Raw genomic sequence first — 17,445 nt, forward strand, 5'->3', positions numbered from 1 at the left:
ACGGGACCGTATGTACAGGTACAGCTTTATTCATTTGTGAGGTGTGCCTGCAATGGCAGAATGAAATTTCTAAATTGAACACGGCGAGCGATGTGATCTGGCTGCTTTGAAACGAGCCAGAAGGATTTCTCGGCTGCCAGTTTTTCCATGTGATATATCTCGAGTTGCCGAATGTCACCGTCTTCACGAGCGGATTTACACTGACACTCTTTTAATCCCCGGATTGTCCAATTTAATTAAGAAGGAGCGCATGTTTCTCCCTGATGTGTCCCAAAGTTGGATGTGTGTCCTCCATGGACATTCAGGTTTGGATTTGTAGACTGGTGTTCTAGGGATCGATACTAAAAGAGTTGAATAAAAAAAGCACTTTTGCGCAACATTACTATTGTACTTTCTGAAAAACTGCTATTCTTGTGAGAAGAGTTGGTTAAAATTATAGTGGGGAGGGGGGGGTACACTTCTGTTTAAAAGTTTGCGGTCAGTATTTTTTTTTTTTAAGTAGTATCTTGTATTTATATGATCAAAAGTGAATTAAAAGAATACTATTGTGAAATATTATTACAATTAAAAATGCCAGTTTTATATTTATATTCCTGGGATGGCAAAGCTTAATTTTTAGCAGCCATTACTCCTCTCTTCAGTGTCACATGATTCTTCAGAAATAATTCTATTATGCAGATTTGGTGCTCAAATGGTTGTGCTGCTTAATGAAGCTGCTTAATGGAAACTGCTAAAGAGTTTTTTTTTTCTTCAGGCTTTTTTGATGAACAACCTTTGAGTAAACAGGATTCATTTCAGCAGTTTTGTAACATTACAAATGTCTTTACTGTCATTTTTGATCATTTTAAAGGGGTCATGAACTGCCTTTGTTTTTTTATACTGTTCCCTGAGGTCCACTTATAATGTTTTTTTACAACAAAAAACGTAATTTAGAAGCAAGTAAATACTCAGTATATATCAAATGAGTTCTTACTGACATAGTTTGACACTTCATTAAAAATAAGTTCATCAAATAAAGTTTTTTCTCCCGCTCTTGTGTATGAATCGGTGGGCGGGATTAAACATGCAGCCACGTAGAAGCAGGCGTAGATCTTCTTCTGCGGAGGCGGTGCTAGGCTTGTTGCGATAGTCGGTGTTACCGGTGATACACGGTGTTTAACCCACCTACCGGTCATAGCACTTGACCACCGGCACCGTCCCCATCGTGTTGAAGTTTTAGCCTATAGCAATAAAGCACTTAATTCAGTTAGTGACTACGTGCCTTTGTAATTTAGCGTAAGCGGAACGAGCGCAGCAGTAAAGCAGCAGGTGTCCGATTTCATTTATCATTTGAGGAGAGTGAGGCGAGCTAACTGGCAAAGGATGGCGGAAGATCTGGTTTCAAAGCGAACTGTTGCAATTTAAAATGAAGGTTTTTCGTTTATTGTTTCTCATTTAGCCTATTTATAATTTTTTTGTACGGTGTATGCAGTTAATAGGCCTACCTCTTTTTTTTAACAGCTTAACGTGAGTTTAATTTTTATATTAGTTTTTTTTGCACTTAAGTGTCCAGTGATTATTCGGCTAGGCTACCTTATTTAACGAAGTTTTTGATGTTCGTTCGTTTCATAATCGATGGTTGTGCGGTGTTTTTTTTTTTTTTGCTGAAAAAGGCAGGCACTTTATTTAACGAATATTTATAATTATTTAACGAGTCTTGTTTGATACTTGCACGATGTGTGCAGTGGTTCGTTTTGTTAATAAATGCACTTTAAAGGTGTTTCATAAGTGCTTTCGTTTAGTTTTTGCATGGTGTGTTAAGTTATTATTCATTTTGCAATAAAGATGTGTGTAATACAAGCGAGTGTCTTATTGTTTTGTGTATTTTTATTAAGAATAAAATAAATTAACCCATGATTAATTCAAACAAATGCTACTGAATTGCCGCTAATTAAAGTGAAAGTAAATTGAGACGTGTGCACGTCTGCACGACCGCATTTTCGGCCACCCGAAATCCCCGACACGCAACCCCGGTGACACCGGGATTACCGGTTTTTTTACACGTCGATTAACCGGTGGAAATAATCCGTCACCGCAACATCCCTAGGCGGTGCTTATCCACACTATTACATCATAAAGTGGCACATTCCACAAGTTGTCATTTGGTTTCAACAAAAGCTGTTTTTAGACTAACAAGAACATTTTTATAGAACAATATTAAATATATCAAAAGATCAAGGTCATTTTGATTTCTCCGTTCATGATCCCTTTAATGCATCCTTACTGAATAAAACAATCAGACTATTTCCAAAAATAATTATTGTTAATATCTAAATGAAATATTTTCATAATTCATCAGTGTGTAATGTATAGTGTTTGCTGAGAATGTACTTCTTTCATATATGCAGAATGGACATTTTAACAGAAATATGTCAATTCAAACTAATCAAAATGAGAATAATCGAATCCAGAGCAAGTGAATCAAAATTGGATCAGGAAATATGTATCAATATGTCCATTATCTATTTATGTGTGACACAAGCCTTCATAATATTCCTCACTGCATGCACCCACACATGCAGACACACGACTCGAGTCAAGCTTCCTTGTAACCTGCACAAAGATGCCTTTTTAGGACATGTGCTAGCTGTTCCAGAGAGATGTGTTCAACCTGATAAGAGTGCCCCCGTAACACGATTACAGCTATGACAAGGACAGTGATGGTTCTGTAATTTTATTAGACAGAAGCCAATCTGCAGCAAGGTGCAGGTCATCACTTTAAAGGGGAAACAGCACAAGCTGCCCAACAGTTCAGCTTCAGAATACCATCTGGAGCTCAATGATATCATCAGTGGTTGACTTCAGTTCACTGGCGCTGGAGTGAGTGTAAGCAGAATTGATTTACTACACATTCAAGTTCAAGACTGAACGGAGAAATTTCTCCTGTGAAAACTGCGAAGTTAGCATTTTTTATTTTTAACACGTTCTTATGTCGTGTTCATATCTTCAGGGGTTTGCAGTAAAGCTCTGTTCAGCGTAGTGTGTGTTGCATGTTGATACTGAAGTAGTCACTTCGCTCTCTTCCTCTCTGAGGGGTAAATGGGAAATCATTACAAAGCTTGGAAAGTGTCCAGAAAGGGGTTTCCAAGGCAACAGAAGCACCATTCCCATCCGTCCCTCTCCATCTCTCTCTTTCTTTCCCTCCCTTTTTAGGGAGTGATGTGTAAGTGTGTCGTGTCCTCATTCCAGGATCTTCGTTCAGTCACTCACGTAGCCTTGATGATCATCATCATCACGTTTATGGATACATCCAAATGTTTCACATATTGAACTCAGTTCGAGTCTTATATAAAAGTGATGAGCCATAAACCTTCATAAGTGTACATGTGAGTATAAATGACACTGCTTTATGCTTTCATAAGCATGCACGCACCTTCATAAATATGTATGTAAATCAAGATGATATGCCACACGCCTTCATTAGTATGTGTGTGAGGGAAGCTATGCTTGAGAAATATGCCTTGAAGTCATTTGCAGGCATTGCAGCGGGCAGTGGGAGTGTGTTCTATTTATATCTAATAGCACATATGTAATCACAGTTTCCTTCTTAATTGAGGCAATTGGACCCCATGTTCTCCATGAGGATGTCAGGAGAAAAAAAAAAGAGAGAAATCTTGGACTTTCTAGAAAAACCCACTACATGGACATCAGTTCAGCCAGATATGAGCCCGGTTGAAATCTTCTCATGCACTTGACCATCCTGCTGCCATCACCAGAGGCCTTCTGATGTCCTTCATGCAGCTGGAACAATAGTAGTAAGCAGCAGCTGTCTAAACAGATGTGTGTAGTGGAGTCTGTCGAGCAGAAGTGATTTGACAGACTCTGGTGTGTGTTCTTGTATTTAGGGGCCAAGCACCGAAGGTGCGTAGGGACCTATTGTAATTGTTCCCGTTCCTATTATTAGGGGCCAAGCACCGAAGGTGCGTAGGCACCTATTGTAATTGTTCCCGTTCTTATTATTATTATTCTTCCTTCTTCCGACTAGGAGTCTATGGCAGCCCATAGAACCGATTGTGGGAAAGTTGTAATGGTTTGACATTCTGATAGAGGACAGTGCCAACATTAAGTACACCAATTTTGGTGTGTCTAAGGCATTCCCTCTAGCGCCACAAACTGTCCAAAATTTCATTTTTGTTTTCAATTTCACTTTTTTTCTCTGATTCCTGAGCTCATGCCGATTCGAATGAACCGTATGAAGTCATTTTACGTCATAGAAATATGGCCGCCATTTTGAATTTTTTGAAAAACCTACTTTTGGAACTCGTCCTAGACGGTTTGTCCGATTTACACGAAAATTGAACCAGATCATTTTAAGGCAGTGCTGACCAAAAGTTATGGAATTGAAATTGATCCGTCAAACCGTTTTCGATAAACGCTCGAACAAATTTTACATAGTGCTTGCAAAAACAGTCGTAAGGCTGTATCTCTGCAATGATTTATCATATTCAGACCAAACTTGGTATATGTCATAAAAAGCATGACCTGAGGCTACATGCTGCGTTTCGGCACAGCGCCACCTTCTGGTCCGGAGATATGAAAAATTGCTATTTTTGATTATAACTTCTGAACAGTTTGTCCAAAAATCATAAAATTGGTCATGTTAGATTCAGGGCAACATGCCGAGTCGACTGATATCCAATTTTACCATATCGGCCATTTTGAATTTTGTGCTAAAATGCTGTATTTTAAGAATGCATCAACGGTTTATTATGAAACTTGGTATGGGTCATCAACACAATGTTCTGAAGGAGCATGAGAAGTTTCGAAACAGTTTTTTTTTCAAATGCTTATAACTTTGGGTGTGGTCGACTTATTATCACGAGACTCATCTAATTAGACTTCTGAAACATTACCGAGTCCTACGATACCAAACATGCTAGACTTCGCCTTACAATTTGTGTAGCGTCGTGATTTAGCGCTTAAAAACCATTTGGCTATATCTTCCAAACCGCTATTCCGATCGAGACGAACCCACCGTCAGAAGTTCGGAAACATAGGTCGATAGCTATACACCAATGCCCAAATGCAAAAATATTGATAGTAAGGGGTAGTACAATTCAATCAAAGTCATGTGTCAGTCATTTTTTACTTGTTTCTTCATATAAATGTCTATAACTCTAAAATGAATTGAGATATTTTCACCAAAATTGACATATATATGTATGGGCTTACTCTAAGGACACATTAAAAAAATGTTGGTACTGAGCCTCTTGGTGGCGCTATAATAGAACAAAATATGAAATTTCCATTGACGTCAATACAGTTTTGTGAAATAAAATGCTATACTAAACAAATGCATTGGTGTAATATTATGAAACTCAGAATGTGCCAACAACACCATCCCCTGAAGGTACTCAAAATAATTCGAAACAGCGCTACCTAGTAGTGTTGTCAAAAGACCCGGTACTTCGGTACCAAGTCGGTACTAAAAAAATGTAAATGTGACGGTACCAGGTTTCTTTAAGTACCGGTAGTACCGAGGTCCCGTTCAAACCCGGTTCAGCGCTATGATTTCCGCGAAGCAGAAAACGAGGACGGAATCTCAAAATCCAGTCATGAAAATTAAACTTACATTTTAATATGGACAGTCATGGAATTTGTCAAAGTTAGCATAAATTAATCAAATCAAATCTCCATATGGACCAGTATCTGTAAATCTTAAGCCGCAAAAGTTGTTTGAAATACGAATCCGTGTTCTGCGCGTCTCTGTGTGAATTAATGAATGGCAGACGTGCGGGTTTGTTTACTTCATAGACTGAAGCGCATGACGCTTGCATTAATTTCAGCATCTGAGCTTCAGAGTTCTCTCTCCATCAAGCGATCTGAACTTTTCAGTTCATCTCAATGGACGCACATTATGAGCCCTAGCCCGATTTAAACCCGACCATTTGTAATATGTGGGCCGTTATAACCAGGGGCGGCGCCAGATTTTTTTTTTTTTTTTACCGCAGGTGCTGCTGTGCTAGATCATTTAGGCTACGGGGGAGCTGCGCAGTTATATATATATATATATATATATATATATATATATATATATATATATATATATATATATATATATAGCCTATATATACGTGCTGCATTTAATGCACGAGACAAAGCCAACACATATGTTGTCACTCCCCACGACTAGTTTAAAATGTTTCCATACCTCCGATTTTCCTCCAGACTTGCTCAAAGTTAATTCTCCTGTTTTAATTTTGTTCTTTGCTTCTTCAAGCTCCATGTGGCCCGGCGCCACAAGGGGGCAAAAGGGGGCAATGCCCCCTCAGATCTGACTTGTGCCCCCTCCGTTTCATTTTTGTATTCATGGTTAAAAATAAAATGTTCAACCTTTTGAGTTAAATAATAATTTAACCTTATCCCCATGGGATTTAGAATGTTCAGTGTTGTGACTCGTGACATTACTGCCAGATTCAAACGTCTTTCGCGTTGCTTGGCGCTGAGCCAGATACGGACGAGCTCAGCGCTGTCATATATCACAACTATGCAGTGTTTTCAACCTCATAATGTTTATTTAAGATTTCAGACATTTAAATACACATAACCACTGGTAAAACAACAGCCTACATTTGGAGTTTGTAAAATACTCACTGATGTCTGTGGAAGCAAGTGCTAGTCGCGTTGCTTGGCGCTAAGTCAGAGACGGACGAGCTCAGCGCTGTCATATCACAACTATGCAGTGTTTTCAACCTCATAATGTTTATATCAGATTTCATACATTTAAATAGGCTACACATAAGCACTGGTAAAACAATAGCCTACATTTGGAGTCTGTGAAACCAGTAAAAACAATCTATTCAAATATAATTTGCCGAAGTGTGTATTCCATATCAGATAAACAAAGTGGAAGTAGTCTAACTATAAAGTTTACTCTATTGTTATAAAGATTTTTAAACGACCAAACACACTCACTTAAACATATTTGAGAATCGGAATATCAGATAGTTGATGACATGGTAAGTAAGTTTGTGAATATTTCGAATAAAAAAGGAAAAACAAAATGAAGGATAGCCTACATCTGTTATACAGTGTTATCATTATAGCTGCGGTGTTTCACGTGACAAATATGACGCGTTGCCATGGAAACATTAAGGGGGAACGTTCTAAAATAACTGTCGTCTTGAAAAATCTTACTTTGGTAGTCTCTTGTTACCTGCAGTTGCATATGGAGTGTTTTAGGGAGCGCTAAATTTAAAAATCTGTCATTGCAAAGCGAGATCTCAGTGTGTATTAATCATCGATGGTGTAATAAAGTTAAGCCCCCTTAAAAATTTCACATGCCCCCTCAGTCATTTCATCCTGCAGCCGGGCCTGTCCATGTTGCACTTATTCTACTGAATAGTACAGCACGCACAGCAGTTGTGATGCATCACGCATGCGAGACTGCGAGTGGACGAGACGCTGCGCATGACACGTGACGTGCTTTATCAAGGGCCCGACCCGACCCGGCCCGAGGACGGTGGCGGGAAGGGTCGGGCTCGGGCTCGGGCAGAGAATCTAAGCTCTATTGTGAAGGCGCACGACTCACCGTAGCTTTACTGATAACGCTGTTTCTCACACATCTTACCACGCTGAATCGACACGCTATATGTAAACTATTCTTTGTTGTCTTCTCCTGTCAAAATAATGGAGTTCATTTAGAATTATTCATATTCATTTTCGAACAAGCAGAAGACATACCGGTTTATGCACAAATGGCAATTTCATTGGCTGGCGCTGATCTAGTACCGTCCTTGTTTTGATTTCAGCAAATCAGTTTGACCGAACGCAGACAACGTGATTAATATTCATGAACCCAGCAGCTCATCAATTCATAGTGCATTGTATATACATTAGTATGATAGTAGAATTAGTAGTAGTATTATCTTTTAATAATAATTAATATGATCTATTACTATTTTTTTTAAAGAAACCCTCAATGACCAAAAATATCTTAAGCATCACCACCAGTCTTAAGTTCAGTTAAAATATGCATTCATTAGGCCTAAAAGTACATTTTTACATAAAGGCATTGTGCTAGAAATATTACTATTATTTAGTAAAATGTATGTGATACTGCTACTACTGTTGAAAAAATTTATCAAACTTTATTTTTTAAAGAAATAAATCACAATATTTCTTCCATGTTTTAATTTTAATAGCTAATCCCCTTTATTTACCAAAAATAAAATGTGTTTAAATTTCATAAATTAAAAGACAAATTAAATTTGGGTGAAACTTGTTTACTGTTTTTCAAATTATATAACTTGTAGAAAAACTTTAAACACAATTGTAAATAAGTATAAAGAATGGCATTGGTTTTATTTTTAGTGCTAAAAAGTTATTTTTTTTTAATTAGCATATTTTAGTGTTTTGCTTTGGTACCGAAATTGGTACCGAGAACCGTGGATTTTCACTGGTATCGGTACCGAATACTGAAATTTTGGTACCGTGACAACACTACTACCTAGTGGTCAAAAGTTATAACAAAATTTCCAAACAGGCAAATAACTATTGAATAAATCTGGCTATTGAAATGCCGCTGGTCTTAATAGATTCCTTGCGTCAAGCCGAAAACATAGATAACAAGTTTTCCTTATTTGGCCGAACTTCCTGTCCGCCATCTTGATTTTCAGTTAAAACCTACTTTTTCGAACTCCTCATCAACCGTTGTTCCGATTTTCACCAAAAAGTTATTCAAATCATCTTCAGACTGTGCTCACAAAAAGTTATGGATTTCGTGTCAATAGACGCAACCCTTTTCGTACAGCGCCACTATGAACTTTAAGCACTGTGTCAAAATGACTCTAAGGCTATATATATTCAAAGCTTTGACATACTGACACCAAACTTTGTATGTGCAATAGTCACCTCACACTGACCATTCCACACTAATTTAGTAACAGCGCCACCTATTGGTTACACGTGATAAGCCAATAAATCCTATTACTACTGGTTGTGTTTATTGTTTTCAAGCCATTTTGCCTAAAATAATCTTAAAACGGTTTTAATTACTCATTCCTGCCGTTTGTCTGAAGCTTGCTTCTGTAGTGCTTGGCCCCGTTATTGCTGCTTGCAGCTATATTTTCTAATTTGATTTGATCATTTTTGGCCTTCTGTCTGTCTTTTCTTGTGCTGGATGCTCAGCTTCTGAATAGTTTTGTTGCACCCCGGGGGTATCAGGTAAAAAGAAAACATCAGTCTGAAGATCATGCAGATTATTGGTAAAGAGCTGAGACGAGAAGCTCGTCCGATTACATTAGCTAGTTTTGCTTGTTCAGTCTTTCCATCAAGGGCATGTTGAACATTGTAGCATTTTTTTATTGCTGATATTAGACTGTTTGAACTTTGGTCAACTCAGTGAATTCTTATGCGTGTCTTTGTATTGATTTATTTACATTTTGCACACACAACCTCTATTTATTTTACATTTTTGCCCAAAAATTTGGGGTTGGTAAGATATTTTAAAGATTTTGAAAGAAGTCTCTTCTGCTCACAAATGATGCATTTATTTAATCAGAAATAACAGTTTTCATTTTAATATATTATAAATGTATTTTTTTTTTAGCAGTCATTACTCCAGTCTTCAAGTGTCATGGTACTTATGAAATAATTAATTAATAAATAAATAATTGTAATATGCTGAGTGCTCGAGTGCAGTGACATTTCTCATTATTATCATTTTTGTGAAGTGTGCTTCCCAGTATTTTGTGGAAACTAAAACTCTGTGAGTGTTTCCTGCACTGCTGTGCAATGGGATGCCAAAACTGCTACTAAATCTATAGAGCAACTGCTCAACAAATGACTCTTGGGAGACAGTTCTTTTTAGTGATTCAAAACCATACAGCACAAGCAGTGTAGTTCAGTTCCTGAATGGATGACTCTTATAAATGAGTCCTTTGTTGTGTATCAGAACCATGCAGCATGATCTGTAGTCCAACATATTACAAGCAAATTACTCGAGTGTCTTCTTTTTAAAGATCCAAACAATACATCATGACCAGTGTTCTGTAGTCTGATTCCTGATTGAATAAATCATGAAATGGTTAATTTTGGTTAATCAAAACCATACAGCGCACCAATAAATTCCCAAACAAATGATGCTTATGAAACAGTTTTTAAGTAACTTTTTAAGTAACCAAAAACAAACAAATTTGTTTGTTTGTCTGTGGAACTGCATTTATTTTTTCCAAATATTTCTTTCTCAAGATAACAAAAAATAATTAATGGACCAATAATTGGTATATAATAATTATAAACATTTCAAAACCCATATTTGTTGCCTATAGTTTTCAGTTGAAATGCTGTGTCTCTCGCTCTCTCAGCCTCTCTCTCTCTGTGTGTTTGGGGAGGGGGGCGGCTGTACAGTATATCACTGCTGTGCAAACAGTTGAGTGTGATTAAAGAGCGGTCACCCACTGCAACCTCACACTCTGCAGTCCACACTCAATATGCAAACCTTTACAAATTTAGTCTTGATTTTGACAGCCAAGAGCAATTTCTCAAAGCGCACTGTTTTTGATCCCGCACTGTTTGACAGTTTGTGTTCCCTCGTATTTTTCCTAATAGTCCAGTTTAAGCAGACTGGACTTGAACTGAATCTGGTCCTTAGAGTCTAGTTGTCATTTGTGGTATTTGCGATATGGGCTGTATATATGTACATATATTAGACGGAGCAGCTGTACCCTGGTAATTGACTGAAGGGCTCTCTGTCCTCTCATAGCACTGCTGACTGAGCTAAAAGGCTTTAGTGGCTAATGTCAGTGAGTGGTGCGTCTTAATCCTGTTGAGAGCGCAGCCGAGGGTGAAATCCTTCTTTGATTATTGCTAGCAATCGTTGCTTCTTTCCAGAAAACAATTTCTCCGCAGACTCAACCGCACAGGCAGAAAATCACCGACAAGGCTTCCCACCCTTAATGTGTGCTCTGCTGCACCTCTGGAAAAGTAGGGAATATGGGATTGATGGCTGCAGATGCAGATGTCATACACACATATCCTCGAATAAAGCCAGAAAAGGTCAAGCAGCATAACTTCTATCCTAAACTACAGTATATAAGCCTCTTCCATTGTCCAACAAACCTATGGAGTACTAGTTTGACCCTCTGCAGTCCAACTCGCTCTGCAGCATGTTATTAACCTATGTGCTAAAAAGGTACTGAGAGTCAGTAGGGAGCCCTAATTCTGGCACAGAGTTAATAATATTAAGGCATAGTTGTCAATGGGGATTCATACGACGTGGAGGGTTCAACGGTAGCAGGTGTTAATGTAGGCATTGTGCTTGAGTGTGTATGTGTGTATCTGACAGTATCTGTGGCATGCTCTCATTTACCACAGACAAACATTCTGACTCATCCCTCGGTACATATATTTACATTTTATAAACCCTGAGTCAGATAAAGGTAAACATATTTGGGTGATGGAGGGTCTGTATTATTTATAATACACCTTCCTGCAGCTCAAACTGTAGAGCATGGCTCTAGCAGGTCATTAGTTCGATTCCAAAGAACTGATAAAATGTGTACATTGAATAAAATGTAAGTCATCTTTGGATAAAAGCATCTGCCAAATGAGAAATCAGAAGAACGGCATCAAAAATCACCCTCTAAAACTTTACTGCCATTATAATATGCAATACAATAAAAAATTAGTATGAATTCAACCCTTTAAATTAGACCTTAACTTACATGACATGATGAGATAAACATTGTGACTAGATAATATTTAGAAATGTCCATTTATTTAATAACAGAGAAGCACTGTCTCTTTTCTCCACTGTTATTGAAAAAGAAAATAATTGTAGGCTGATGACTTGGTTTAATCAATTGGTTGTGGATTGGATGGAGGCAGATCTGAATGTAAGCTTGCAGTCGATTGTAAGAAAGGGGCGAAGTTAAACTGGAATATATGATTGAAAAAGTCTGGGATACAGTACATCACCCAGAGAATTCTGTTATTTCACGCGAAGATTGAGTTATGACATTTTGATTAAAATTACATAGTCAAAAAAAGCAATATTGTTCACAAAATATTAATAAAATTGACATTTACAGGTTCAAACAAATCATGGATAAATTGTTTGCATTAAGTTCATTGAGATGCATTTATAAAATAGATGACGAACTTCAATTCCATTTGACTTTAAGTGTATATACATCAGCAGGCAGCATTGTGTAATTTTTAATCAGGCACTGAATAGAATAGCCCCAAAATATCTTTCAGCCAATAGAATCGTTTAGGTGCCCAAGGGGTGATGTGATTTTTCCAGGGAATAGGATTTTGCACAACGCCTGAATATTCCTTTCAGTGAGCTCTTTTGTGCTGCTGATCTTTCCACACACACACACCAGCCAGGCATTTCCTCCCTTTCAATCTTATCTTTCACTGACTCTTTCTCAGCATCTTTTTCCCCTACTCTTGGTTTAGTTTTCTCCGTCTATTTCTCCCTCTCAATTGCTACTGAAAGAGGATCAATAATTCAAGAGAGCAAATACAATGTGAACCGTTTCTCACATCATCTCTCTGAACATGTCATATACACACTCTCTCTCTCTCTTTCTCTCTCTCTCTCTCTCTCTCTCTCTCTCTCTCATAAAACATAATCTTATGTCATACTTATTAAAGAAATGTATTTGTGTTGAAGTAATGTCTTATTAATGGCCCACGCATAATTTCTGTAAATGCAGTGGATTTAATGTATTTAGTGTGTTTTATGTTTTGCTATCGTTGCTGCACTAATATAATGTTTGTTATTTATTTATTTATTTATTTATTTATACCCGGACAGACCTATTAGCAGACCAAATCATGGTTAACAAGACCTTGCAAAAGCTCTCTCTTTGAACTTTATTTTTCATTGCTTTTATTTTCTTTTTGAATCACACATTGATCCTGTTTCTTTGTTTTTCTGCCCTTTTCCTTTATGTCGGTGCTTGTTAATCCCATAGCTGTGTGTGATTGCACACGATGGCATAATCCCATAATCTTCAGATCGATCGACTCCTCAGTCTCACTGATCTCTCTTTCTCTTTTGCCAGCAAACACATTTCAGTGACTGAGAAATAATCAGCATGCGCTCTACTCAGCATTCACCTCCTTCTACATATGAGGAACTATAATGTACCTAAGCGTTTTAATTCCATCTGGAGCATTATTCATAACCTGAATTTACATTCTAAACTGCTGACAGCATCTGCTTCATTGCTAACATTTCATTCCAGCTGCATATTGCATTTAATGCTCTGCTCCTGTTGGTTTATGCGAGATGGCACTGAGATTGTAGCAAAGCGTTGAGGTCCCATGGGTAAAAAGTGTGAATGAGGGAGAGAGGCCTGCTGGACTTGTGAGGTTAAAGGGTGAAGGAGCATGAGAGAGAGAGACTGCCTCGGAGTGGAGTGCCGCTGCTGCTTAATGAAGGGTGAAGGAGAAAAAGACAGAACAGAAAGAAAGAACAAATACTGCAGAGAATATAAAAGTGTTATCGCAAATATTTTTTAATATCTCTATATCAGCAGAATTCCCCTTGCCATCCTTATGACCGCATTATTCCTTGCACATTAAATATTGATAAATTCACCTGTGATGGAGCTCAGTTCTTTTCTGTCTCCTGTAATACTTGAGATGTGATTTTGTTTGGCAGTGTTGTTGGCATTGAACTGGCGCAGTGAGACATACAGCTCTGTTCTTTAGTCTAAAAAGCAGTTTTCTTTCTGTTTCAGGTGCTTTTGTCTGGACTGATCGGAGTGGTGTCATGGAAAAGGCCCCTTTCTTTGGTGGTAAGAAAGTATACTATATTAATTGGTGTTTTTTCACTTATGTGCCCACGTCCCCTCTAATATTCATCATATTTATTCAATTCATACAGGATTTTTAATAGATAATTAATAGATAATTCTTGGAACAATAAAAACAATTCTGGTACAATGCGATTTATTCCTGTCATGGGTCTGCAGTGTCACATGATCCTTTAGAAATCATTTTAATATTTATTAAAACTAGTTTGTCTAAATAAATTAATAAACTGCTAAAAACCTGAAAAGTTTTTTACAGTATGAAGAAATAATAATATTTTTGAGATTAGCTAAAGATTAGATGTAACAGTGTTGGTAAATTATTAGTGTTTTTAAAGCTACTGTATATTAAACCTTAACTCAGCATTAGATGATAGCAAAGGCAATCTGAATGTAAAAATAGAGGAAATCAACATGTGCAATCAAATACCGACCACAGAATACCGAATCAAATATCCATCCACAGTTCATTCTTAAATTACAATGTTTAGCAACCCATTTCTATGTTAAATTTTATCCTTTGAGGTCTTTAGCGATTTGTTTCTTTCATTTGCGATATAACATTACCAATACGTGACATGCATATGTATTTTTGACTTACTGTATATAGGCTCATTTTTGTCTTTGCCCTCTGCCCTGTCTGAATTTTGCAGCAGATTTGTTCGGTTGTGTTGTGTGATGCTAAGGAATTATCACAGTGAGCACTATCAGGAAGGAGCTGGAGGGCTTCTGATTGCCTGTCATGTAGTGCTCTGTAGACAGTGTGAACGTCTGAGCTGAGCATGCACAGATCCAGCCTGGCAGTCAGTGGAATGGGAATAGGATGTAAAGTATATGCATTGGGTTTTGCTCTGTTCAGCCAGCCGTTCTGCTCATGCATAATTGCAGCAGGGATTGGGCACGCTGGCTGAATTTTTCATGCCTCTTGTTCTGTAGGATTGGCTGGCTCCGGAGGGAGCATTAACAGAGAACGTACAAGTTTACAGATTGCAAAATGGGTGGGATGTTGTTAAATCCATACCCTCACACAAAATCACACACGTTAGACAAATGCATACACACACAGACAATGCTCTCAGCGGTTCACGCAATGGCGGACACAGCTCTGTATGTTAAAAAGATAGTTCAGCCGAAAATAATATTTTTCTCACCCTCATGTCATTAGAAATGATTTTCCTTTCAGTGAAAGTAAATTGTGACCAGGGGGTGTCAAGCTACAAAAAAACAAACAAACAAAAAACACCATAACAGTGGTCCATATGACTTGTTCGCTGTATTTCTATTTTAAGTCATTCACTGAAAATCTTCTGTTCTATTGTAGATCGCAAATGTTAGGGATGTAACTATAGGAGCCAAAACACTGTACATATTATTTGGAATATGGAATAACCTTATATTTAATTTATAAGGTTTATATTACTACATTAATAGCTTATTGCTAATAGTAGTCAAACATAACTTTATTAAAATATTATTATTTCTCAGTTATGTTTCTTAGTAATGTTAAGGAGGTTTTCAGAAAACGATCATTGATATAATTTGAATTATAAATGCTGTTTAGTGATTTGGAAACAACGAAAACCATTTTCTGTTTAGCTCAAGGTTTAGGTTGAATTTAGGGCTACCGCCCCTTTAAGAGAATTGTGCTGGTTTCCCGCAAGACCGTTGAAGCGTCATAACTAACTTTGGACGCTCGGAGCCAGCTGTGAATTAGGACCTGAGCGATATAGTTTTCTTACCGTAGCCTATTGACGTTACATTGTCTTAGAAACATCAGGCAGCATTATTTTTGGTTTAGGAAACATTTATTTTATTACTCCTGTAAGAAGATTTCACTGTGGGACCTGAATAAACGGTCATTTTTGTTATCTTTTGACATTGGAGTCCTGTGGAGTTTTTTTTATTTGCCCTGGTACAACGTTCTACGGCACGAGTAACTAACTTTTGCAAGGGATTGGACTGCTGGCCCTGACATAGTAAGAAAACTGTGCTCTATGAGGAAAAAGGATTCAAAATTCACGAACTGCTGGAGCTCTGTGATGAAGGAAAATAAGCAGATTGGTGGGCAGTGAGTACTGAAGAAAAGAGAATGTGGATGCTATTTGTGTCTTTTCTGTTGAGTGGAGACGTCAAAATTAAAAAAGGCTTGTTGCTAATTAGCTAAGTTGGTGCAACTTTAGCTGCTATTTGTAGCAAGTGCTGACAGCCTCTTGTGAGAGTGATAGAGAAACGTTTTCACCAGGCAAATAGGAAAATTGATTTTTGGGTTCTCACTGTAACTTAAATTCATCAAGATGAGCCAAGCAGGCGATTCAACCCCCCAACCTGAACCTACTGAAGCTAGACAGGTTAAAGTTACAGCCAAGGCTTATGAAGAAAAAGTTCGCCATGCCATTAATAAAAGGAAAAACAAGCTAGGTCAGCTAACCAGCAAAATTAATCAGATAACTCAGTTAATGGATGAAGGTGACGACAGTAACCTGCCAGCTGTAGAGAAGATGTTATCAGTAGAGTTCAATAAACTGTTTGGAGAGTTTTGTGAACTAAATACATCAGTCAAAGTGTTACTGGATGAAACATCAGAAATGAATGCAGATCAGGAAGGATGGTTTAAGCCGAAGGCCGATATGTTTAATAACTTTGCTGCTAAGGCTGATAAATGGATAAAAGAAGTGCATCAGCGCATAGCCGAGGCTAAAAAGACAAATGAGGAGATTTCTCCTGAAGATAGTGCATCAGTGTCTATTGCTTCGAGCAAGTTAAGGAAAGGGTCTAAAGCACCATCCTCAGTACATTCCAAAGCATCCTCTGCATCAGCGGCCCGTCTGAAGGCTGAATTAGAGAGAGCTGAGCTACAAGCTCGAGCTTCCACTCTAAAACAAAAACAACTACTAGATGAACAGGAAGCTAAGATAAAAGCTGAGAGAGAGGAGTTGCAAATGCAGATCGCACTTGCCGCCTCCGATGCTAAGTGCAGAGTACTAGAGGAGTTTGAAGGTATCAGAGCCTGGTCTAGAGTTAGCCAGCAAGATGGTATGAACTCTTACATAGAGAAAGCAAAGCACACGGTACCACAAGCTCCTAGGCAAGCTACGACTACTCCCCAAGCAGAAGTCAGAATAGAACCTGCTCACAGAGGTAGCCATGGAGCCCCTACTAGTGATGTGAGGACGGAACAGGAGACTTTGCGACCAGAATCTTCGCCATTATCCATTATTGACCTCCTAATGAAACAACAGAACCTCGCTACCCTGCCACCTCAGAAGATTCCAATATTCAAGGGGGACCCTATGGAATACAGGCTATTCATCAGGGCCTTTGAACATGGAGTAGAGGATAAGACGGATAGTGACAGGGACCGGCTGTACTACATGGAGCAGTACACGGACGGGCAGCCGAGAGAGCTTATACGGAGTTGTTTTCACATGGAACCGCAAAATGGCTATCGTGAAGCCAAGAGGCTCTTGAAGGAGCACTTTGGTAATGGATTTAAGATTTCAATGGCATACATTGACAAAGCACTGGCCTGGCCGACAATCAAGTCAGATGACGGAGAAGCACTTCACTCCTTTGGCCTTTACCTCACAGGATGCCTCAACACAATGTTGGATGTAGAGTACATGCAAGAGCTTGACAG

The 17,445-nt window shown here is 38.2% G+C and overlaps 1 protein-coding gene across 1 annotated transcript in view; it reads left to right on the top strand.

The window, feature by feature from the left end:
- The window catches only part of fam189a1 (family with sequence similarity 189 member A1), a 109,799-nt gene that overhangs the window by 35,718 nt on the left and 56,636 nt on the right, over nt 1–17,445 (top strand). Inside the window, exon 2 of the mRNA XM_059530112.1 lies at nt 13,737–13,793. Coding sequence (XP_059386095.1) covers nt 13,737–13,793 — 57 coding nt within the window. The remainder of the gene's footprint in view (nt 1–13,736; nt 13,794–17,445) is intronic.

This window comes from Carassius carassius, chromosome 3 (genome assembly GCF_963082965.1).
Source record: "Carassius carassius chromosome 3, fCarCar2.1, whole genome shotgun sequence".
In the NCBI taxonomy this organism is placed as follows: domain Eukaryota; kingdom Metazoa; phylum Chordata; class Actinopteri; order Cypriniformes; family Cyprinidae; genus Carassius; species Carassius carassius.